The 27,192-nt window shown below is 32.3% G+C and overlaps 2 protein-coding genes across 4 annotated transcripts in view; one reads left to right on the top strand and one right to left on the bottom strand.

The window, feature by feature from the left end:
• Positions 1-604: 604 nt before the first annotated feature.
• Positions 605-19,776, top strand: LOC114942444 (high-affinity choline transporter 1). Its single transcript, XM_029317819.2, has 13 exons — positions 605-888; positions 6,267-6,475; positions 8,545-8,652; positions 8,915-9,143; positions 9,344-9,572; positions 9,875-10,112; positions 10,206-10,312; positions 10,385-10,488; positions 10,742-10,872; positions 11,006-11,277; positions 11,566-12,162; positions 12,920-13,119; positions 13,568-19,776. The coding sequence occupies exons 2-13, from the start codon at positions 6,304-6,306 to the stop codon at positions 13,842-13,844; spliced, it is 2,664 nt and encodes an 887-aa protein (XP_029173652.2). The 5' UTR covers positions 605-888; positions 6,267-6,303; the 3' UTR covers positions 13,845-19,776.
• LOC114942464 (uncharacterized) overlaps positions 18,907-27,192 on the bottom strand; it is a 12,818-nt gene continuing 4,532 nt past the window's right edge. For all 3 annotated transcript variants that reach the window (XM_085480730.1, XM_085480731.1, XM_029317839.2), the window contains one exon: positions 18,907-26,715. In XM_085480730.1, coding sequence (XP_085336856.1) covers positions 22,097-26,715 — 4,619 coding nt within the window. In that variant the 3' untranslated portion in view covers positions 18,907-22,096. The remainder of the gene's footprint in view (positions 26,716-27,192) is intronic.

The following is a 27,192-nucleotide window of genomic DNA, read 5'->3' as shown; positions in this document are numbered from 1 at the left end:
AAGCATAAATAAAAAATTCAAATTGTGTTTGAGAAACAATAAAAAATAATTAAATTTTATAATTAGATAATATATATTAATAATATAATTTAATAATTAAAATAATTAGATTTTAAAATTAGCTAGAATAAGATGAAAATATATGTAAATTCATATTAGATAAGATGAAGATGACTTTGTTTTAAATATATCTACATAAAAAATAAAATGATATGGCGAGTCATCTAGAATCTAGACAACCTCCAGATAATATTATTTTTAAAATCGCCTATGTGTAAACACAGTTATAAAAAAATATAAATTATAAAAGGGATATAAAAATATATTCATACTTTTATGCGCTCTGACTCTAAAGTAAATTATCTGAACATTATTCTAGATATTTATTTCGAGATAACAGCAAACACTGCATATTTTGTATAATACTATACTTAATATATTTGAAAGAGAGAATTTGGTGACAATCGATTTTTGTCTCCTCCACAGTGGATGCACTTATTACAGATAGCGGCAATGAAACGAGGCACCCTGTATATCTGTATCTTGCGCGCGCGCGTGCTCCGTCCTTGTCCGTGACGCGCGCGCTACCCCCAGCTACCCCCAGCGAGGTGGTTGGCGGTCCAGCAGCGTGTCAGCCGAATGCTGCGAGAGTGCCGTCAAAGAGATTCAGTCGTATTGCCAGGCTGCTCTCTGTCGCACGGCTAACGCCCGGTCGGGACCAAGTGCATCGAATTCGTGTGTCGCGCCGGCGAGAGAACCCGATTTCCTTCTTGCTCGAACTTTTCCACCCCGCGAAAAGAGAGGAAATCGAGACGCAGACGGTGAGATGGCTGTGTCCGCGTGAGAGGAGCTCTCTCTCTCTGCATGATCTCGCTGGGGTAGCTCGTGGTAAGTAATATGATTCCGAATTTCGACCTTCTCTTCTTCTCTTTTCTCTTCTTTTTTCTCTTTCATTTTTTATATTGTTTTCTTCTAATTATTATTCAATAAAATAATTGGACGTAAATAAATGTTTGAGAGGGAGAGAGGGAGGAGTGGTGGATTTAGCAATATATATTTAAAACACTGTTCTCTACTTGTTAAAGTTTTATTAAAAATGTCAGAACGATGAAAATATATTTTTCCTGTAATATATAAACATATTTATTTACATTAATTTTAAAATGTAAAGACGAATCTATATTTAAATATTTTGTATCGTATTATTGATGTATCGTAAAACGTAAACATTAAATGTAGGAATCATTCTCAAGTATCTAAAATCTTTACTCATTTATTATCAATCCAACGCTCTTAATTTATAATGTTCATTTGTGTTGAGGATTACTTGCTCGCTTTATAAATAAAATATATAACAATAATAAATAAAAATTATAAACATTTTTTATGGATTACAAACCCTTTAAAAGTACATAGATAGAATTACTTAAGCTAAGCAGAAATATTTTATAAATAATTATTTTTAGACTATCTTAAATAGCATTTTTAAACCCAAAAATTAATTATTAAAATATTTAATCTTAATTATTAAAAAGAATTAAAAAAGAACATAGAGTAAAATCTTTTTTATAGAAATATCTAAAACTCGTCAATCGAAAGTAGTAAGAATAATTCTCACATCTTACATCTTATATATGAATAAAGTAACTAAAAAATGTGAATTAGAAACACTTATCTTTCTATGTATATGAAATTAAGAAATCGACATCTCTCGTTCGATATTATTCATGCCACTGCAAGTAGTGTCGCTATCAATGAAAAAAAAGCACGATATTTTTCACTTTGGAGTGTAAACTCGAAGATATGAGATCGATCCGACGTAAATATGTTTCTGACTGGTTTGAAAAGTTGGCAGCAAACTAGCCGATGTCTAGGCCCGGACTTCACGTTCAAAGATAAACCGTGTGCGCTGATTTTATTCGCGTCAAGGGTGAGCCAAGTGATCTTCAGCTTGCGCGAACTGTTTCTCGCCAACGCCTTCGCGAAATTCACCAGAAATTTTCCCAGTCAATTTCGAGCAATTTTAACATCTGGTGTCAATATGCGTTCACTGATGCAGCTTTCACTTGACATATGCAACTCACAATCAGCTTTGCTTTTTTCTAACTTTACAATGCACATGTTACATATTGAAATTCGATGCATTTCAAAGATTGCATATTTATTGTATTTATTGTTTTTCAATATATGTGTATTTTTTAGTAATATAATTGGCACAATTAGCATTTTATAAAATGCGAATTGTAAGCAAATTACTTTACGTTTTTTACTCTGACATCGATTTTGCAATTATTCGCTAATAATAAGATGAATTATTCTTCATCTATTAATCGTGTCGAATATACATTGGTTTATCGCTCTTTATTCCTCTCTTTCAAGAAGCTCTTATACCCCATAGTAAATATAATCTCTTCCTCTCTACTCTATTCACCTCTTCCCTATCGGAACGGGGCCCTTGGCCGTGATATTCATAATTGGAAATATCCTGTTGACAAATTCTTCTACGATTGGTAAGCCTTGAAAAGCACTTTCGCATAAAATTATCAAACAGCTTTTTCTCACATCTTTTTCTTCGCTTTGTCTCGTCCTTTGAGAGACCTGCTTACCCTTCATCACGACCAAGCGCATATATTAGCATGTTTTTCTATTTTTGTATCGGTGAGATAGCGAGATTATAGGTGTGAGCATATTATCGACGAGAGAGATAGACTTCCCTATCTGGGAAGAAATAAATTTACCCGTTCTCGCACTTTTAAAGCGGTACATCTATCGAATTCTAGCATTGATTTCTTATCAAAAATTGTATTCCATTTTTTTTCTTATTAATATAATTCTTTAATATAGGTGTAAATTTTTATATGCAATTCTTTAATATTATTCAGTATTAAATATCTTTTTAATTAAAATTAAAAATTCAATTTTTTCAAAGGATGCGCTTGATATTAAGTCAAGAATAAGATTTCGTAATTTATTTTTATCTTCAATAGCGTGCAAAAAATTTTTCATTTTTTTCTCTCTGTATTTTTTATTTTTTTTAATACATTTTTGTTGCGTGAAATATAAATTCCAAATCAATAAGGAAAGATAACATCCTCGAGTTCTCGAAATTATTTTCCTAATATTATATTGTTCTTTATATGTTTTCACAAGTAAATTATTAAATATTGGTATTCGCAATATATAGAACTATTACTGCAACGTGTGTTTATTGATTATTGACGTTTAAGTATGTAACTGTACGTATGCATCTCTATATAGAGCTATGTTAAATAGATCACCAATTGACGTGGTTGTATTCTAAAACTGTTACGTGCAAACGCATTTGTAAAAGCACACATGCTTTAAAAGAGATGTGCCGATAGTTTTAGAACTGTGAGAAACGAGGAACAAATAGCTTTACATACGTGTGTGCGTGTATGTATGTGTGTGTAAAATGAAAAACTTTAATAATTTAATCTAAAAACGGTTTTATATGTCAGAATTATAAAGGATCTTTTATGCATTCAGTGTGTGCAACATGCAGTAAATTTAAAAAATTTAAATATTTGTTCAATAAATAAGAATTGATTGATATTTTATCTAATTGAAATAAATAAAAATAAAACAAAAATCAATCATAAAATTAAAAAAATAAATCGTGAATAATAACATGAAAATAAATAAATTATCTCCTTTCTCTTTCTCTTTCTCTCTCTCTCTCATCACTCTTTAAATAGATAGATCTAATATACATAGATTTATAAAAATTATTCTGTTATTCTTTTGTACGTGTAATTAAATATGGTAACTTTATTTAAATATTTTATTCCATATATAGATTGAGCATATATAGATTATTAAACTAGATATTATATTAAAACTATTTTTTAATCAATGTGGAAGGATAAAGCTTTTGCAACAATATTGTTTAAACGTGAAAAATTGTATATACAAAGTCATTAAAATATCGCGATACATTTAAGAATAAATATTGATTCTGGATGCATCTTGTACTTTTAAGTTTACTGCTACTTCACATCTGCACTAGAGAGATACAGTTTTCATATAAATATCGCGAACGGATCGTATATTTCTCTCTTTCTCTTTAATAGATTCATTTCTGCACGTGTCCTGTGTACATGTGGCAAATTTTTACGCACACGTAGAACATTCGTACGTGAAACGTCAGTTTGTCGAAAGTGCCGTCTCCCGCGAATTAATAATGCAGAGCATTTCTAAATTTGTAGAATCCAGTTGGTGGTGCGCCATGCGCGCTAAGGGTCATGACCCCACGACCCATCCTGTCCAATATCTGGGGCATACTTGAATTTTAAACTGTGTTATACAATTGCCATCGCACTCGATTAGCTTTTCTACGTCGAGAACGCGTCATGAATTGTGCATTGGCGTAGCAGCTTACGAAATGCTGCTTAATTATAAATGTCACCCTGTATGTCATCGGTCATGACCACGTGTGATATCGTATGCAATTAAATAAGCTCTCGATCTTAGATAAAAATATATTCAAACATCACATAACTCTTAGGCTTTTATTTTTTTTTTAATTTAATTATATCTCTGTTAGTTCAAATGTGCTAATTGTTTCGAAAATTTGTTTTTTGATTACCTTAGATATATATATTTTTTTTTCTACCATAGTATATATTATGTAAAAATAAATTGTCAAAATGTAAATCATAAATGTTGCATTATTTTTTGAAGAGATCGGAACGTGTGTTAAAAAAGTTTTCATAAATTATATATTTTTATTTAACAGAAAATAACAATCAGAATTTTTTGGCAATTCTCTTAAGTGCAAATAATTTATTATTCATTAATATAACATTATGCAATATATATAAAATATACATATCTGATCATATTTTATAGTAATTTAACTTTGTTGGATTTACTGTCTTTCTCGATACGCGAATATCGATTTTTTAAATATCAAAGGCTAGAGGTTTCTTCTCATTAGTATCGACTAATGAACGGAGGCGTAACTACGCAGATTTATTTGTAGAGAGATTTTAATTAAGAAGACGGAACAATTAATACGCGGTATTGATCGCGAGAACGCGGCTTTACATTCTTACTCTCTTTCCTTTTTTTCCATCTCTCTATCTCTCTATTATCCAATCATCGACACACGTGATAGTCATTATTAAGCTTGTTAAACATATAATGTTGAAAAAAAGACAGACAGAGAAAAATAGTATTTGGAGTACAGATTATACATAAAAGATATGCATCAAATTTCAAGATTATAGTATACATATAATCGCATCTAAAAAATATCTTAACAACATACATCCGGTTGTTAACTATAATCAGTTGTTATGCTGTTGTCATTATGTTGTATCATAATCAATGACATTTAAAATTTTTTTGACAAAATTGTTTGTAAGAAGAAAGCTATTGTAGCAAAGAAATAAAAGAATCGAAAAATAAACAATGCAGCAGCAATTTTTAATAAGTAAAAAAGAATGTAGAAATACCTATATAAAAATTTTAACGAGACAAAACTCTCTTACGATAATCAAAGAACTCAGAAGAAGCTAACGAAGAAAATATGATCAGCTTTCTCCTTTCCATGGCTTGTTTGACCTACAACTGGATCTTGTAGAAAGGATGGAATAAAAGCGGATAAACATCACAGAAAAAAAGGAATTCTTGATTCAAGGATATTTTTATTCTTGAACGCTATTTGATTGATTTAAGCAAAGAATGCTCTTTATAATCAAAAATTTTCATTTGCCTTAATAATAAATAAGTTTGTGTGAAGTATATTTTATCCTTAAAATATATTCTTGTTTTAAAAATCGCATATGGTAAAAACAAACTTACGATTAGTCACATTTGAACTAAGAATTATTATATATACTTGAAAGTACCGCTTATATCCGATGCTCACTTGTCACTTGTCCTTGCAATATTTATAAGTAAATTTCAGCTTCAACCAAGAATATTTTGTTTTAAAGATAAATTATCCTTTATCCAAAATTATTTATATTTGGCGCTATTATAAGGATAATCCAAAATTATTTATATTTGGCGCTATTATAAGGATAAAATATACTTGAATCAAGGCATATTTGCATTCTTTCAAGAATACTGTTTTTTCTGTGATGACATGTAGGATCACCTATCAAGAGATGACGGAAAATAGCCACCTTTCCTCTACTTCTACGATATGATCCGTTAACATATCGAGTTTGAGAGTCCTGTTACGGATATATCAGCGACACCGACTATTATCGCATTCGTTTTTACTATCAACCATTCAGTTGCAGGGTCCACATACGGAAGGAGACCACGAAGAGGATGGGGTTGTACGTAACAGGCGTAATCGGCGTGACTTTGTTTTACATCGCGGTGCTGGGGGTCGGGATATGGGCCGCCGCGTTTAAGAGACGAAAGGCTGCGCAAGGTCAAGATGACATGATACTGGCGAATCGTCGCCTTGGTCCTATGCTCGGCTCTTTCACTCTTATTGGTAATTATATTTCAAGATTCGATATAAAAAAAATAATAAATATAGAGCCTCTCATACTTTGATCATGAAATAAGAACTATTATTGTAGCAAATAAATAACTTGTAGATTGTTTGAAAAGTTCCTTATATTTATATTAGAAAAGTAATGTCAAGACAGTTCAAAATATATGAATTTAGCATAAAACTATTATTGAAATTTATTACGATTGTGCTTTTCTGATCGCGCAATATGTGATCTCAATTAGGATAAATCAACCCTGTTATCCGTATTACGAATTTCCTGCTCAATGAATGCTTCAAATGATAGCAAGGCCAAGAATCAAAACAAAATGTGATATTTATATATAAGTATACGAATATTGATGAAGCATTTATAATACTAGACAACACAAGCGTGTGAAAATGTGAATCCTTTGCATTAGATTAATACATCCCACACGTCTAACACGCTGCGCGGTTCGCGCGAGACTAATTCTTATGCGGGGTATCGCGAGCGCGGGCCCGATGGTCACATGACCAGTAGTCACATGACCAGTGGTCACGTGACCACTGGTCATGTGACCATCGGGCCCGCGCTTGCAATACCCTTCACGAGAATTAGTCTCGCGCGAGTCGCGCAGCGTAATGGGAGTATAGAGTATGGACTCTCGCGCGAGTTTAAAAAAAGCGTAGATATTTAAACACAAAAGATTCTTGTAGAAAATTTTATTTCTTTGTTCATATTTTCTGTAAAAGATTTAAATATTGAATTTTTATGCGTAGAATAATTAATTAATATATTTTATGCATTGATTGCAATAATAATTTTTGTATGCATGCGTCGCAATTTTTGAGATTTTATTATCAAAGAATAATATAACTTCGCTTTGCGTGCGTAATTATATTAGGTTAGATTAAACAAAATGATATATATATATATATATATATATATATATATATATATGTGTGTGTTTATTACTTATACTTTAATTTATATATATATATATATATATATATATATATATATTATATATATATATATCTATAAAGATATATGAATACAAAAATTAATTAAATTATATTTTTAATTTCATTTATAATGCAGAAAATTTTCTTATATATTTATGAAAATCTTTTTCTTATTTTTAAATCCTTAGTGTGAGCTATTGCATATATTTTTTGTTATATTTTGTACACTTTAATGTATAAAAAGGAAAAAATCAAAAATATATCAAAATTAATTCTTCGAGAATCAATGTAAAAAATTTCTGCGGTGTAGGTACCAGTTTCTCTGCAGGCGTTGAACTCACTATGAAACCAATAATTTACGATGAGCTGTTGTGTTCACGAAACACTCTCTCTTTCCACGTTCGTTACATTTTCCATCATATTTTACGAAATTGCCTTGCAGAAAGCACTCGCGTATTTTGAGCTTATTTTCTTCTTGATATCGACATGTGTCAAGTACATTTCATTGTAACATCGTGTAAAAGAAAAGGTAATCTTATTTAATATTGATTCACTCTGCGCTCCTTGCTCCCATTTTGGATTTTATTATTTTTAAACCAACTCTGATTCTGAAGAAATAGAATACGAAATTTTGCGAAATATATTTCTATCGATTTCTTTTAATTCGCTTACTTTTCACCTATTTTCGCATTTTATATTTTCGTTATTTAATTTACAATTCTATTATTCGTCTTTCCCATTTATACTAAATATCTCTCTTTCTGCGTTATCGTAAAATAAAAACTTTGAGACTCGCAATATAAGAAAACATGATGTTAATTATCTTCTTTTTCATCCCCCTTTCTCGTGATATAAATGAGATAGAAAAAATATTCGTGGTCAATATACTTGGTTATTTATACATAGAGAAAAGAAGCATATATACTTTTTGTTGTGACAAATATAGATATATAAAAAAGCTAAATTATTACAATAGTTTTTATAAAAAAAAAAGAATCGTATATAATACATATATATTTCTCCTAAAAATATCAATTAAAGTCAACTATCTAAAAAACAGAATAATTTTTTTCTTTATATATGTGAGTTATACAATAAGATATACATTCTTACATGTGCAGCGACATGGGTTGGAGGAGCTTTCGTCAACGGGACTGCCGAGGCCATGTTTACGAAGGGTCTGGCCTGGTGTCAAGTTCCTATCGGATATAGTCTCAGTTTGATTTTCGGTACGAACATTATCAATTATATATGCAAAATATATCTCACACATAGTCCTGATTTAAGATCTCTATAAATTCGACATTTGTTCCAAATGTCAAATCAATATTTGCAAAAAATAATCGGAGAATTGTCGACTGACGATTTTGTTTTTTGTGTTCTGTATGCTTGATTAATTAATAAAATGAATGGCAACTTAGACTTATTTACTTACTACTAATTTAGTAACTAAATTTACTAATTAATGACAAATTAAACTTACACCTATAGGCGCCATGCTCTTCGTACGTCCGATGAGGAAGGCCGAGTACGTGACAATGCTGGATCCCTTTCAAGAACGATATGGCGCAGGTGTCGGGGGTTTGCTCTTTCTTCCGGCATTGTGTGGCGATTTATTCTGGTGCGGCGCCGTCCTGAGGGCACTAGGAAGCTCGCTGGCCGTCGTCGCCGGCGTAGATCCGAATATCAGCGTTTGCGCCTCAGCATTCTTAGCGGCCGTGTAAGAATAATAATTCAATATTTTCAATATTCGTAAATACAAATCTATTCCAATAATATATTTCTGTACTTATTTAACTACTGCATTCGTGAAAGGTTGCAAGCTCCATTTGATTTCAACGAGATATTTTTAAATCAAAATACAAATTATTGTTGATCGACTACTGAAAAGTAGAGAAGGATGATCTTGTTTTTTTTCAGATACACAGTCTTCGGAGGGTTGTATTCCGTGGCGTGCACAGACGCGCTGCAACTATTATGCATTATGCTGGGTTTAGTTATAGCAGCACCCTTCTCCATGTTTCATCCCGCAGTATCATTCGAGAACAATCTCAATGTACGAGACTGGTTGGGACATATAAAGAACGAGGATCTGGGCGAGTGGGTGGACGGCATGTTGCTCCTGGTGTTTGGCGGTATACCTTGGCAGGTAATTAAAACTTTCAACATTCAAATCCAAAACAGACGTCGAAAGAATATTCAGAGCACGTCTGAAGAATAATCATTTCAATAAATTCAGTTTGCGGACGGTTTAAGCAAAAAATCATGTGTTATTTTAAAAAGAAAAAGAATTACTAATACAAATCATTTAAAACATTTTTTCTTCATTGTTATTTATAAAAAATTATAAGACCACAAGTTTAATTCAGACTATCAAAATGTCTTTTAGATTTATCATAAATGTGTGATGCATAAACTTCTTGACATAAAATTCTTTCTCTTTCTCTTCAGGGTTATTTTCAACGAATCCTAAGTATTAAGAGCACTTCTGTCGCAACAACTCTATCAGTAGCTGCGATGTTTGGTTGTCTGATACTCGCGGTACCATCGGCCGTGATTGGAGTAGTTGCCCGTGCTACCGATTGGTCCATAGTTCCAGGATACAACAGATCGTTCACCACAGATGATGGAAACGCCGCATTGCCGATGGTCCTGCGATATCTCACGCCGCAATGGGTCTCCTTTGTTGGTAGGTTTGATTAAGAAGAATTGTTTCTTTTTTTTAATCGAAAAAAAATATTTGAGCATAAAACTTACCATATCTGTACTAATTAACTTTGAGGTCTTGGCGCGATCTCGGCGGCAGTGATGTCTTCGGCAGACTCCAGCATACTCGCCAGTAGTTCCATGTTCACCAGAAACGTCTACAAACTCACTATTCGACCAAAAGTAATACTCGTATATAATCATTGTTTAATAGATGGTTTTGATAGGCGTTATTCAAACTACTTTTTTTATTAGGCATCCGAACGTGAACTGAACTGGGTCTTGAGGATTTCCGTAATCGCAGTTTCCGTGCTGTCCACTCTCGTTGCTCTCATGGTCAGCAGTGTTTATTATCTCTCGTAAGTATAAAAATAGAATTCTATTTGCATCATACATATTTGAAAAACTTCAAACAGATACAGCTGCGACAATAAATTAATGACAATAATATTTCTTGCAAAGAACATCTTGTTTAGCATCATTAATTTCACTTTCCATGTTTTATGACATTTGGCTTCATTATTATCTCAAGTCTTTTTATATAGCTTTATGCGCCTGTCTCGCATATAAATAAGTACAATCGATACATAAAGGTATCGTATCTATTCCAAGGTATTTGTGTGCCGATCTCGTTTACGTCGTCCTGTTCCCGCAATTATTAGCTGTTATTCATTGGCCCTCCATGGTGGATACTTACGGCTGTCTGGCTGGATACTTTATCGCTATCACTCTTCGTCTTGCTGGTTAGTAACAAGTCTTCAGCATAATTATTCAGATGATATAAATAAAAACGTCAGAGACGTAATTATACTCCAACTTCTGAATTTCTCATAAATCTCTAGATAAAATTACTTGAACGTAAAAGGCCACTTTCAGGCGGCGAAAAAGGACTCAGCATATATCCCCTGATTGAATATCCATTCTACGACGCGAGGACGCGGACCCAGAAATTTCCCTTTCGCACCGCCGTCATGATAATCGCTCTCTTCACTCAACTCTTCACCAGTTTTCTTACGAGAAACCTGCTCGGCAAGGGTTATTTCCCGGAATGTTGCGACGTGTTGAGCATTTATTCGCCCGGCAAATCCAAGGAACCTTCGGGTGTCGTGCAAAGCAACTCTGGCGCCGCGCTCATGGACTCATCTTCGGTAATTAATCATACAAAATAATTCTTAGTTCAAATGTGACTATAAGTTTGTTTTTACCATATAACGATTTTCAAACAAGATAATATCTTAGGAATAAAATATATTTCACACAAACTTAAAATGAAGATTTTGGATTACAATAAAGAGCATTCTATGCTTAAATGGATCAAATAGCGTTCAAGACTAAAAATATACTTGAATGAAGTATTCCTCTTTTTCTGTGACAAATCGAAAAATAATAAGATAAAATGAAAAAATGTGAAATAAATCGAAATTGTGAACTTTCAGAAATCAACCTCGGGCATAGACTCGTGCGACGGCACGGGGGTTTACGACGACGAGAGGACCACGTATCATCATCACGTGGAGGACGTGGTGACCGATTCCGGGGACACGAGCGGTCACGTCGACCCGAGAACGAAGAACATCGGCATCTCGGTCGTACAGAGGGCGAACTATAATCTACAGAATCTGCAGAACTTGCGGAATTGCGTGACGCCGGCGCGGACTCCTACGGCGAATCAGTACGCGTCCGTTCAGACCGATGCTTATCGGGGCCAGATCCTGGGGGTGAGAAACCTGCGAACTGGTCCGGCCGGCCTGGTGCTCTCGCCCACTCGGTCGATCGGGATCCCGGCGATTATTCCGGCGACACCGATCGCTCCGTGTGCCCCGTCCTATGCCAAGGTCGGCTGCGAACTTGGACCGAGCAACGAGAAGCCGCGTGACAACAATGACAGAGTTGCGGTCGTCGACAGAAGCAACGCAGAGTACAATCTTAATACTCAGGAAAATCCGCCTGCGAGCGTGGGTCCGAAAAAGAGTGTGAAAGGGGTGAAATTAGTGGGTATGGAAGGCGGACCTTTGCGAAGACCGTCGCTGCAGGTGAGAGACGACGATCTCCATGAATCGTCAGCCTTGTAAAGGAGACGAGCTTCTCTTCGTCTAATTTGCCGCGCATTTTGGTTTTTGTATTTTTTAGTTGTCTCTATGTGAATTAAATTCTATGCATTTGTTTTATGTATGGATGTATATGTATGGTTCGCTATTTATGAGTTGCATCTTTATTCTTTATTTTATAAAAATAAAAAAGAGGGCTATCCTCTTGAGAGTCTTCGAAAGATCCTAAACTTACTTCCTTTATCCTCTCTTCTCAATATGTTTATTATAATTCAAATAAATTTTTTGCTATATCTGCTATATATAATTTTCTTTTCCCGATACTTTAGTTTATTACTTTTGTTAATTTACTTTCTTTATTATAATTTTTGCTTAAATTGCTTGAAGATTATGATTATCCAATGCAATATACGCATTGTTTTAAAAATGTAATTTTATTTGGATATCTTTGGGAAGATCAATTTCGCAGAGGGGTTGAAACAATTGTACAAAAAATGCATGAAGCAATCAGTACGAAAAAATCATGGATTATTACTTGTATAAATTTTTAAATTTGAATTTTTGTTTTATATATTTAATTACTTATCAAAGAAAGATCGAGAAACGAAGACTGAAGGATTCTCATAGAGTCCACGAAAATAAGATCGCGAACTTTGTAAATCTTGACGTGTATTCGAATAGATTTTCCGCACGTCTTCCTTAACTCTGCCATAAGACGGCAATTTATGTCATGTGTCCTCAGGGCACATTCTCGCCGACACCGTCCGTGGAATTAGTTAACATTCTGGATAGGAGACAAAGCAGCGGTTCGTTTGGTCCAGGGTCTCTGTCCCCTGTACCATCTATGGGGGTAGAAGCGTGCAAAACCCATGGAACCGCGACCGAAGGACAGACTGGAAACGAGCATTGCAAAATAAAGAGAGGCATCGTGCGACATCACAGGTATCTATAAAAGAAAACATGATAGAGAATGTTTTTTTTTTGCAGACCGTTACAAATTAAATTTTTTTATTTTATTCTCTTTTTCTGAATCTATATACCTTTACATTATAATTAAAAAAAAGTATAATTAAAAAAAAAAGATTATGTCCATCGTAAAAACTTACTTTCTTTCTGAAATTTACTGCGTCATTCTATAAATTTTTCGAAAATTTATAGATGTCTGTGCATATTATTAAACAAAAAAAATTTATATCTTAATTTATATTTTAATATTAATTTTTCTTAATTACAAAATAATATAAAAATAAATAAATATTATTGTTTTAATGAACTGAACACCGCTGTTTGTTAAACGCAATAAATTCTTAACAAAGATTGATTCGCATCTGGCGTAAAAGATTCGATCGTAGAACACTCTCTCCGATCTTGCTCTCAAACGTTTGCGCAGCTTCAATGACACAGGCGACCGAACGACGCTGACGACGCTCGCCAGACAGCCCAATTATCCGTCGATGCCGTTGAGACCAGAGGACGGCCGTATGACACTTGTGAAGAAGGACAAGAGGCTGGCTACCATCGGCAGGCATTCATCGATGACGAATGAAACCGAACTCGGCAACACGAGCAGCATGATCGTCTGCAGTCCCACCTTCAGCATGTACAGCTCGGCCGCGAAGAGCTCCAACTACTTCGTCACCGACGACGAAGCTGTTAGCAGGTTCTAAGGCGGGAACGTAACGTAACATTTTTTCGTCCCAAGAGCGAAGAAACTTCACCTAAAGCGCAAGCATCATTGGTTGATGCAAGCATTTTGACAGTTTTTAATTTTTCTATATTCTTTCAAAAAATATAATACAATTAAAAAGAAAGAGTTCGCCTAAACAAGGGATTTAAAAATTGTATTATTATTTTTATTAAATTTAATTATAAAAAAATAGGTTCATTGTTTTTAGATTGAAAAAGAAAGCAAAATATCTTAAATATTTCATATAATATTCAGTTCAGATTTTAACACCACACAGACATGCAAAAACCTTCTTTATTCTTAAGTATACTAACAATTATACAATATTATCCTATTTAAAAACAAATTATAATTATGTCGGAGTTTTTTCGCTCAATATTCTACGTTCTTATTCTCTTCACATGACACAAAATACTCTCTCTTTCGAAGAACACAAAGGACAATCATAAAACCCTCCCTATGCGATTTTATTTGTTGTTTGCTAAATTTTATAGATTCTAAAAGATTATATCTTACACACAGAAATTTACACAAAAACATATGCAAGCATCTCTCGATCTCAAATTTTTCACATATTTGACAGAATTTATATTAGACATTTAAATATAAAGTTTGACGAAATACTTGTGTTCTCCATATTTGTGTCAATTTGTATGTTACGTGCTCTATTGTTATTATATTGTATTTTATTCTTCGATTCAAAAACTTTATCATTCTTGTAAAAATCTCACGAACTTTCTCGATTTTTTTCATCGTGTTATCATAAATGAAAGATCAAGTAGATGAAGGAGGTATATCAGTCTTATGTAAGTTACTTCATAAGAGTATCTCATTACTCCTTGTATATTATATTCGTATTGTATTGTATATCCACACTGTCAATTTAATGATGCAATAGTATATATTTAATAGGGCTAGTCGATAGCTCTCAAACTGCACTGTAAAAATTAAATTACACTATAGTCACACTGTCAATATAACTTTAAAATAGAGAAACTGTAATATTGTATATACAACTTTTATCTACTTGCTTCTTCTGAATAATTTCCGGAATATAGCAAATATTAAAATTCCTTGCAACAATTGGATAAATTACAACGAATTGTTAAAAATTCATTTTGTATAATTATAAAATAAGTTCGAAAGTGTAAATTTTCTCATTTAAATTAATTTTTATTCAATTTTGATTAAATCTCATAGCACAATTATGTGTACAATTATATAATACAAAACTTGTTTCTTTTGTAAGAACAGTTCTTTTATTACCCAGATAGCCACAGTAATTAATATGACATCATTTTGATGTCAAAATGCATTTGCCATCAAAATGATGTCATAATAATTACTGTGGCTATCTGGGTACTTAGATTTAATTAAAGGTAGATTTTTGATCGATTAAACATTTATACATTAATGAAAAATGTAGTGTTTTAAATGTAGAGAGTTCTCAGGAGAGATCCACTTCTTATACATATATACCAAATCATCAGACTGACATAACTATATAACGGAACCAATAGTTTATAGACAATGTAAGCAATTTTGTACAAAAAATTATAGGAAATTTCCTATTTCGCAATATATTCCATTTAAATACATAGGACAAAAACCAAGATAAGCGATTTTGTTTTATTAAGAAACTGAGAGGCTCGACTAATATTATAAATACTAAATTTTTTGTACACACACATACATCTGGCAAGTATGAATGTGTTTATATATATATATATATATATATATATATATATATATATATATATACATATATATATATATGTATATATATAAATATACATATATGTATAAACATACATATGTATGTATGTAACATAAAACGAAAAGGATTATATGCGCATTTGCAACTTTAAATCTGTAATAACTCTCAATTATATTAGTAATAAAATAATAATTTCTTAAAGATAAACACATCACTTACATTAGACATTTAAAATTATAATGTTAAAGGCGAGAGAAATGAGACAAACTGACGTTTTACATTAAGCATACGAAAAGTTCATAAACACCTTAATCAGAGATCTTAATAAAACATGCCATCAATCGTGTCATGTTATTTTGATAAATTTATTCTCAACGTTTCATCAATTCGACATTTGTAAATCTCAGCGCATTTAATGAATGTACTATGCAAAAACGAAATATTTCCATTTTTCTCACTTTTACCTTTATATACATTCGGCGTCATACTAGAAGGAACTTCATGTGATAAAGTATACTTATGACGCTGATGTAAATATAATAATGCATATGAAAGTGACATATACATACATGTTTATATTGTCCTCTTATAGTCTAATTAAAAAAAGAAGAAGAAACGTAATCTGATAAATGATAAATGTAATCGTAAAAAAAAACGTCACAAGTTCCGTCGAGCAAAAAAAAAAGAAACGGAGCTTATAAATCGTTGATAAAATGGAACGTCCAAAGAGTGTCACAATTTATTATACATATATCGACAAGAAGGTACGATATTTTTCCACCAACGCGATATCTCGTTAACTCTGTAGTATTACTGTACAATTAATTATATAAAAATGCGAACTCTATATATACACTTACGATTAATCGACGTTACATTAGTTATTGGAAAGCAACAATCAGTTTTCCTTAAGCTCAATATTGGTATCTATAGGAAGGATAAATACGAATGATATTTAGAAATGATTATTTTATTGTAAATATAGAAAAGTGCTTTTGTCTTTATAATTATATAGATATATATATGTCGCATAAGTAATAATAAAGATATCTTTTCCATCATTCGTGATACGCAAAAAAAAAATATTTAAATATCAATTTAAATGTTAAATCTTTATTTACTATTAATTTCGAAGATAGACTGTAGATATAAGAAACGCAATATCAAGTAATAATTTAAGCTTCTATATAACGACGACAAAAATATTCTGTGTTGATAAAATAATATTTATTCTTTATCTAAAAAATATATAGCAAATTCTTAATATACTTTTACATTAGAAAAAGCATAGATGTACAAAATAATTGAACGAAACATTAACTGAAAAACACGATGAGTTAAAGTTTACGTTAATATCCTTTCTAAATATCATTCTTATGCGACTATTATATACCTTTTCACTGTAAATGAATAATTAATTAGAGATGACAAGACGATCTCGTAATACTTAAAATGAGTGAGACTTCATACTTCTTGATAAGAATCATTGTTTAGGCTCTCTCCGTACTTTTATAAAGACAAAGATAATGTAAAATAATAGAAAATGTAGAAGATAAACATCGAATACCTGCATCAGTATTATTAAATTTAAGGACGAGCATTCGACGAGACTTAATTGACTCGTGAAAGGTTTCGTGAAAAAATTCTCGTAGCGATATTTAATCCTTTAAGATAGAATAATTCGATAATCTTATACTAAAATCGTATATGAATCTTATTTCCTAAGCATTTCCATCGTGTACAAATCATTAATCCTAATAATTCCATTACAAGCACATATAACTATTAGAATATATTATTAACAATATATCAATAGGAAATTAATTTTCATTAATATATAGGATCACTCTTATAAAATACTTTGTTGTTTATCAATTCGTTTTCCTTCAATATCATAAGAATGATATTTCTATCATCGTATATTTTTCTGCGACGGTGTTTATCATTCTTATGCATGATAATTCTTCATGTTTATATAAGAAATAATATAGCAAACATTTATTTAGAATCTGTATCTATTTTCTCTAGAAACTTTAAACTTTCTTCAAGCTCTCACGTATACCATCAAAGAGCTTTTGTAAGAAATAGCATTTGTACACTTTATACCTATATCATGTATTATACATTATTAATAAGTAGTATACGTACAAGTACTTTCATCTTGGAATAAAATACGCATTGATATTGTGCAACGTGAATTATGTGCCAAAGCGTAAGATATAAAGAAAATGCCATTGGCATGACCGCGCCGATAATTTGCGTTCAAGAGGATCCAATTAAAAATTTTTATCTATTTTAGCGGGTTTCAATTTCACAATGCTTTAAAGACAAATCTGTAACATGGAAAATTAATTTTTCAACGAATTTATCGAAATTAATTTTTTTTAACACGAAAATATAATTCAACTCGATAAATATCTAATATAAGATTTGAAAATATGAATAAAATTTGTTGACAATTGGCTCCCTGAATCTTTCGGCGAATACGGTCAGCTAATGTACAATTTAGCATATAAATTAATATGTAAGCTTGCCTTAATATAAGAATTGTTCATGACAGTAAGATTGACAGATGAAAGCGTTGACGTCCGATATATGCATAATAAAATTTCGAAAAGGCTTTCCCTCAGACTTTCACGATTTGAATGAAAATATCTCAAATACTTCAAAACAAATACTTAAAGAGATATTTATTGCAAATAAAAATTAACCGAGATAGTGTTTAAAAAGTATAAATTTTTATTTTTTGCGTACAAAAAGCAAAATCCAAAATATTTTATCATAGAATATATATTTCAATATTCTGACTCTTTTTATATTTATTTATTTCCATTTTTTTATCAAACTTCTGCAGCTCTCCATATAATTTATTATTATATATTTATACATTTAAAATTCTTAGAGATTTTCTCAATCCTCATTTTATTAATTGTTAAGTATTCTATATCTGATGCTATACATTATTATTTGAATATATTTGTTTTAGTTTTTGTTTTCAATTATTTCTGTAGTATAATCTTGTACATACTTTTTACATCTTTGTTTTGTTCAAGTGTATATTACTTTGCATGCAATAAAGATATTATTATTGTTGTTGTTATTTGAGATATTATTTGAGAAATTTTCACCAAATTTCATGAAAATTATTGCGAAATCTTTTCGAAATTTTAATAATATTTATTCTAGATATTTTCGTTAATATAACAATCATTCGCATTAACAATAGTCCTTATAGTATTATCATTACCTGTCATCACAATCGCATTATTAGAATAATCTGTAAAAAATGTCGCTCAAAATATCGAATAAAAGAGACAAACGCAAATCCCAAGAAATAACATTTATTTAAAAACATGTGTATCTTATACAAGCTCAGACACTAAAAGTGGTCATTTTGACGTCAAATTGTGTCAAAATGATGTTCAAAATGACTATGTTGCTCATATGATATTTATTTATTCCGTAATGTAATACTTCTAAAAGGCAATTGAAAAATCGCCAGAATGACAAAGTCATAAAATTTAACTTATATTCTATAATTTTGTTAATCGTTCATTTTTTTTGAAGATAGTTAACATATGCATACACACGCAAACATTCATATTTTATTTTTGTAATTAAATTTTTACTTTTTTAATCATGTGTACATATGTGTGTGTGTGTATGTAATCATTATACTTTCTTAATTTACATATAAAACGTAAAAAATGTATTTAAAACATACTTGTGTAATACCAATAATGAGCTAAACAAATAAAAGTATTTATTATAATGATGAAATATGAAATGATTAAGTTAGATTATTAATCGAAAGTAACACGGCTTTAATGTGATAATTTCGAAAGTGTAAAAGGTTTGAAATTTTTTTCATTTAATCACTGATTATAGCCAATGTAAAAATAGTTAATAAATATCGGTATAATTCCATGAATAAGTAACAAACTGACTAATGTATACATTACTGTGTTAAAATATATATCAAAAATTATTTTCATATGTTCGCAATATAATTTAAACAAATCTTTATGCTGGTTTTAATTGCGCCTGATTGTAAGATTAATCTACGATCAATTTAAGACTAAAGTTGAAATTGCTGTAAACTTCGAAATCGAAATTGTCCAAAACTTCACAAAAAACATCAAATATCTATGTAATAACTTCAGCTACACAAAATATATAATCCATTAATTTTAAATCAATCTTTTCATTTAAAAGATATAATAAAAATAAAAGTTGCAATAATCAATACAAATATCGCTCTGCGGTTCGCCAATTTATTTATTTATAAAATGATATAATATTTACTACATATATATATGTAATGAATTGCAAAAGTATCCCTTTGATTATCACAAACAATTTTCATTTTTTTATTAGAGACATTGATAGATATCTATTAATAAAAATATACATTGCAATAAGAATTCTCAAAATATTTCTTAAAAAAAAATTAATCTTTTAAATTAAGAATAAGGGGATACTTTTGTGAGTTACTGTATTACTATAGCTAGGATAATTATCTTTTTTCCTTTTATATGTGTATATAAAAGAAATAACGCAGCCGTATAACGACGAATATAATACTCCTTTCCATTGTGTATTATTTCATCATTTGTAAGAACATGTATTGCAAATTATATGTTCTGGAGATTTAATAATATAAATTTCAAAAAAATTAAAATTTATTATGAATTTATAAATGAAATTTTTACTCTTTTCGTTGATGTTATACAAATGACAGAGAAAATCGGAACTCTAGAATAAATTGCGAGAAACACACTATAATAAATAATTATACAAACGAGTATTATAGAAATATTAGATGTTTAAATAATGTTTTTCGTTATTTTTTGTTTTCTAAAATTTGATTGGCGAGCAATTTTTATTAAAAAATTTTGCAACATATAATATAAAATTGATTAAAAATTAATTTTTTTATACGTATTTAAAACCTCGTTAAAGCTTTAATTTTCTCACTGCATAGTGAACGCGTTTCATCTGCATGTTCTACGTTTTCGGAGAAAATGGAAATATTGACAATCCCGACATTTACCGTTATTTATTTAAACCACAAACCAGAAAGAGTTCTGAAAGATTCATTAATCTGTACTATCAACTGCAAACGGTATATGAAAAAAAAAACTAATTTCTTTCGAAATATTTTGCAAAGTATTCACATTATTTCTCGCTTCCAATAATTTAATAAAGGAATAATTCAATTCAGTCAGAGAATTGCTATTTTTGTTGGTTGCTGCTGTAATTTATATACAAAAAGCATATTTGATGTCGAATATAAACTATATTGATCGCTTTGATAATTTACATTAACAGTCATATTAATACAATTACGGTATTTTGGAAAATATGAATATTATATGAATTAAACTCGTACAGTATCGCAATCATTAGTTTGAGACTAATTTACAAAAATCAAATTTTTATTCAATTTTATTAAGAATCTATGTATATAGAATTTATTATTCTATGTAGTTAACGTGCGTTTGTGATTTTATATAATTTATATTTAATTTTATTGTATATTCTTATATTTTTGAATATTTATTTCTTTATTTGTGTTATATTTTCAGTTTCTCATCAATTATGTATATCAATAGTTGCGATATTATATTATTTTCAGTATCACAGGAACACATAAATATCATAGAGAGATACATAAACATTAACGTAGAAAATAATTTATACACAGAAACTATAAAATTGAAAGCTATATAGCAATTTCGATTCACATGTTGATTAAACTGTATATTAGAGAATTCTATGTTTAAAATTCGCATTTTTAATATTACATTATCAATCTTTTTCTACACACACGCGCACGCGCACGCGCACGCGCACACACACACACACACACACACATGTGTGACATACTGATAATGATTAACTGCTTCGACAACAGAAAAAGGAAAAAAATTATTCTTTCAAAAATTGAGAGTAATAGTTAATACAGAGAAAATTGATACACCAAAGTGATAAAAAAACAGTCAATGAAATATAAATACCACAGTCTTTATCACATGTATATATACATACATTATTATTGATTAACTATTATAAAAGTTAATGTATAAATATAAAAATGTTTACATAAATAAGAAAAATTATTTAAATAAGGCATATCTATTGAGATATTTTCTTAAGTTTTGAACATATATGTATACATGCATTTGTATGAAAAGCAATTGTAAGATATACTTTTAATTAATACCTGTTCACAAAACAATAAATAAAGACATTCTGAACAGAAAGAGAAATATCGCAGTTAATTGCAGTCAGTGTTATCAATATCATGCAAAATTCAAAATACACTATCGACTTAAAATGAAATTTGTTTTAGGCCAAAAAAAACCGGTTGTATTCCGGCAGTATTGCCGGACTTTTACTTACAATTAGTAAAAGCAACTTTAAGCGAAACTGTCGTGTCAACGAGTAACAAAAACTGATCGATTCGTCATTCATTCATCCTTCGATTATCTCTCATAACAATCATAATAGCTTCAGGTCCGAGACACGTAAGACGTACTGTTATAACGACTACGTGCCTCATGCTTTGGTGAACGCTGGTGCGCCGAGAAAGCATGCACCGAACTGCACTCGAAACCCGGACAGTATATGCAATTGTAACGATCCGGATTTTGTGATACCTGCTGCATCGTGTTCATAGTCATGAGCATCACGTCAGTTGAGTTCGTCGGCATTGTATTATTCGACGTCAACTGATAAGGCACGCTTTCTTTGGGTAATATAATCGAATAATTATGCATGTCATTGTTGATACTTGTCTGCAGCTGTTGTTGTGGTTGTTGTTGCTTCTGCTGCTGCTGTTGCTGCTGCTTCTGCTGTTGCTGTCCTTGCTGCTGCTGTTGCTGTATTTGCTGCTGTTGCAGATATGGAAATGATTGATACGCCGATAATGGTTGAGACGGTTTGGGCGTTTGATAAGTAGTTTGCATGAATGGTCTAATCGCCACGGGACCGATGCTCTGGTTGATAGGTTGAACCGTTGTGGAATAAGCGACCTGAGCTGGCAAATTTTGATGGTAGATTGGCTTTTGTTGCGTCACCTGCTGCAGCGGCGCGTTATTGGAATTATTCATCATGGCCCATGAGAGTCCATATTGCTGTACCTCGTTCGGTTTCGACACATTATTTACCATTCTGTTAGCCATCGTCGCGACTTTCTTCAACGGCTTTATACCAACCACTTGGTATTGTCCAGAAATGCCGTGATTGGTCGTCTGATTTAATAGAGGCATGTTGTTAGATAGGTACAAACTGCCAGATGGATGCAGGCTGCTGAACGGAGGCAGGTTTCCGGATGGAAGCGCATTGCCGGATAGCAATGCGTTATCGGATTGAGGTGCATTGACGGATAAAGGCACGTTACTGGATGAAACTGCGTTGCTGGATAGAGAATTCCCGGATAGAGATAGGATGTCTGATAAAGGCACGGTGCTCGTCACCGCCGGATGAGACGCGAGACGTTGGGTTGTTTGTGTTGTGTTCATCGAAGACTTAGACTCTGACTTTTCTTGCACATTATTAGGCGTATGTGCTTGATCGACACTCAACTGGCTTTGGGCCAACAGAGAGGTGTTATGCACTGACTTGTGCTTTACTAATTTGTGCAGACTATCGAAGGACTGATCGCATATTTGACATCGAAATTTTTGCAATAAACTCGTGCCCGTTAATTCCGCCAAAGACTTTACGCGTAGAAAAGACTTGGGTATAACGTTCATGACGTTCTGCGGTAACGACATGTTCATGATTCTTTCTCCGGAAGGTTTCGAGCTCGACGTCGAGTCACCGTCTGTACTGTTCATTGCTGTTGAATTTACAATATTCGTACGATCAGCGATTATTTCGCTATCTTGCGAAACTTTCGGATCATTCGTCTCGAGCGTTCTCGTCCAAGTCGTCGAATTAACATCGGCATTTGAATTCGAAGTCTTGTTGGCATTGCTGGAAGTTTCTGCAGAGACAACGATCGCAGAAGCATCGCTTTGTCTCTGCTTATCAGAAGCAACCGGATTGGACATCGTAGTGTTTTCTTGAGCATCGCTACGTTTAATAGAAGGCGCGTCATCGGATTTCTTCGACCGAGTCTTCCTAATCTTGCTCGACACTGAACTGTCATCGCTCTCCGACATCACAATTATCAGCTCCTCGGCTTCCGAAAGGTCCTCGAGATTCTGTGAATTATTGTTGCTCTTTTCGTTATTGTTTGACATTCGTTTTGCCTTATTGCTCGAGGAGACTTGCTTCTGCTGGACATTCGCGTCGTTCCGAATATTTTGCGTCTCGTTAAGAAGACATACCGAGATAACTTTCGGCAACGTCGTCTTGACTCTCATGGATTGTTTATTTTTAAGCGGCGATTTTTGCTGTACAGATCTCTGTTCTTTCTGAATCGGATTATCAACCGCAATAATCTTCTCGGGAGATTTTTTTCCATCAGAAGAATTCAAATTCGCGCAAGGTGGATTATCGTCGGTTACAGTGGCACCTTGCAAATTCGTCTCAGAGTTCGAGTCACGATATATCACCTTGCACGAGATCGGCCCGTGTTGTTTTTCGGCATCGTTCTTGTGCGTGATTGCATGCTCTTGAAATAGCTCGATAGTATCGTAATGCTTCTCGCAAAGAGAGCACACGTATTCTTCCTGTAACGTGTCGTGAGTCAGCCAATGTTCCTCGAATTCTTTCAGGGACTTCCATACGGTCGTGCACACTTTGCAGATAAGAACTTTCGTAACGGCGGTGACGGCGACGCTGGTGTAATGCGAATGTATTTCCCGTTTTTGTTTGTGCTCCAAGGAATGCAACTGGAAGAGCTCTCTCTTGTAGAAAGTCTTATTGCAAAATCCACATATCAGCAAAATCTTCTCAGAGATGGCCAAACTTGCATTCGAAGATCCATTGTCATTGGCAGACTTGGATCGGCAGAGGATTTCATGCGACTTCAGATCCCGTTCCGAAGTGAAAAGCGCATTGCAATCCTGGCATTTGTAATCAGCTACCTCGATATAAACTTCCATCTGTTTCTCGTTACCCACGGCCGGCAACGTCTCGATGAGTTTCGAGCCAACGTAGCAGGTTCTCGAAAATGACAAGCGACTAGCCAAATACAACCGGTTCTTCATATGATTAAGAAAATGTTTGTTGAACAGAGGTCCTTGTGTATGGAAGATTACTTTACATATGTTGCAGCGGAAGATCAGTTTTATGGTTTTGCGTTTGAACAATTGCCTGTGCATCGTCAGATGGATCTTTAACTCCTGGAGAGAGCTCAGCACTCTCTGACAGGCAACACAAAACAATTTGGACATTGTTCTGTTGCGTCGTCGGTTCTTGGCACAAAGTGCATTAACGGCGCGGTGACAATGTGTCTCAAAGCACTCGAAGCGTCGAAAAAGCGTCTGGCAAGTTTCGCACAATAATACTATCTCAATCTGAACATTTCCGTCGACAATCTTCTCCTTGGACATATGACACTCGCAGATGCTAGGCTTCGTTGATTTCGATGCAGCAGTACATATATTTTCTCTCTCCATGTACCGAATCCTATCCGTGTGTTCAAGGTCATTAGCTGCATTAGGTATCGACTGTTGTTTTTGCAAATTTTGTTTCACCTCTGCTTGTAATAAATTCAATATCTTGTCTTTCTCCTTAACTGCATCGCGCTGCAACACTTCCAAAGCAGCGAGATTTCGATCCGTGTTCGATTCATTTGCCTTCTCTGATAATCCTTTTTCTTGCTCGATACTTCTGGTCCTTTTAGCAGGTGCTTCTGTTAAAGTATCGGAGACTTGATTGGTTTTGTCAGATTTTTTAGAAGTAATATTATTTCTAATTGGTATATTGATGGTATTAGTCGCATGTTCAAACATATGGTCAAATAGATCCATATAGGTAGCAAAAAATTGTAAGCAAACTTTGCATTGTTTACTCTTATCGCGCTGTACGCTACTAGATTCTTGACGTCCAATTTCTAAAAATCTCGTTCTCCTTTGCGATCTTAAATCGAAGTTTGATGTTACATTTTTGACCGATCTGGTTCTGGTGTCCTTTTGAGGACTATTTTTTTGCTTTCGTAAACTCTTACTATGCATTTTGTTGCCACTCGACACTCGTGATGAGGGCAAAAATGAAGTGGTTGCTTTATCGGTATTACTGATAAAGCGAGTGGATTTACGTAAATCACTTGTCTTATTAACAGAAGATTTGACAGAAGAAGTCGATGGTTTTGAGCTCTTTTTCCTATCTTGGCGAATGTTCTTTATTATTCCTTCTCCACTCGTATGTGTTATGCATTTTGATGCATTACACTTTGCCTTATGTTTTTGTATCGATGGATAATCCTCGAACGACATATTACATAGAATACACGTAAATATATCTTTGAGCAATTGATTACTGCTGCACACTTCTGAGGTCTTCAACATCTTTATAGGTATTACATCATTAACTGACAATTGAAGATTATTCGTTTTCTCAAATGATTTCTCTTTTATTCTTCCTTCATTTTTGTTCGAAATGTTTGAATTCAAGGAAGGATCTAATATAATCTTTTCTGTAGCATCTTTACACGGACTTCTGGAAATAGTACTGTGTTTAGATTGAAGATCGTTCTTAGCAATAGTGTCTTCAACTCTCGCTTTACTTGGAATATTCGTATTACTGGTGAATAATTCGAGTTTAGATGTGTTATTACACTCTGCCGATTGTGCTGGTTCTTGTTTTTTCGGCGAAGCATGTTTTTGGGGAGATCTTGCTGGTGTATTATCTTTTGTGGAAGATGTAAACGTCGAAGTCAAAGAACCTGGATTCTTACATTCCGTGTCCGCCAATTTCTTTGACAAGTTTTGCAAAGTAGAGACTATCTTCGATTGTACAGGAGCAGATTGCTCGGCATTTGTTTCTTGCGGTTTCTTCTTTAACTGTGCACAAAATGCGTTTCGCCATATTTCCAGTAGTGTATGATTATTTTTTGGCGAATTATTATTTTTGTTTCTCGATGATAAACTTGTGTGTCGTTTTTGGTTAGAAGCAAGCAAAATTTTACGACTAAACAAAGCATTCTCATTACTGCTGCTCTCCACAACTTGATCATCTGCAAAAATTAAGCATAAGTATTAAACATAAATAATTAATCAATAAAAAAAGTCAAGAATTAATAAGACAAACAAATGATATAATATTATCTATAATATACAGGCTATCAACTTTTTAATTTTGAATATTTATCTTTTTATTTTTTAAATCAAAATTTTATCAAAATAAAATGTCTGCTTCAGAATCAATAAAAAATATATTTCTTTGTAACTAGAAAATTTATTTGAAATATGTATATATATTTATTTTAAATTATAAAATTTCAAATTTTTTGAAGAAAAAAACTGATTTAAAATTAGCTAAAAAATATATGATTAAAAAAAACATAGCAAAATCCTATGTAATAATTAACTTAATCTAAAATATCTAAAATATGTACATATTGTATATCATTGCTGTATATACAACTTTAAAAAAAAATTCTGAATATAAAATTGCACAAGATTTCGAAAGATTGATAATAATATATCAGATA

The sequence above is a fragment of the Nylanderia fulva genome, unplaced genomic scaffold (genome assembly GCF_048542155.1).
Source record: "Nylanderia fulva isolate GAGA-0341 unplaced genomic scaffold, ASM4854215v1 Scaffold16, whole genome shotgun sequence".
Classification (NCBI taxonomy): domain Eukaryota; kingdom Metazoa; phylum Arthropoda; class Insecta; order Hymenoptera; family Formicidae; genus Nylanderia; species Nylanderia fulva.
The sequence above is the reverse complement of the archived record's forward strand: the minus strand, read 5'-3'. Positions and strand labels throughout refer to the sequence as shown.

Excerpts from the sequence above, each read along its gene's own strand:
- LOC114942444 (XM_029317819.2), top strand. The coding sequence starts at position 6,304 with ATGGGGTTGTACGTAACAGGCGTAATCGGCGTGACTTTGTTTTACATC. Across the intron at positions 6,476-8,544 it reads CGGCTCTTTCACTCTTATTG|CGACATGGGTTGGAGGAGCT; the intron begins GTAATTATATTT and ends TTACATGTGCAG. Across the intron at positions 10,873-11,005 it reads TATCACTCTTCGTCTTGCTG|GCGGCGAAAAAGGACTCAGC; the intron begins GTTAGTAACAAG and ends GGCCACTTTCAG.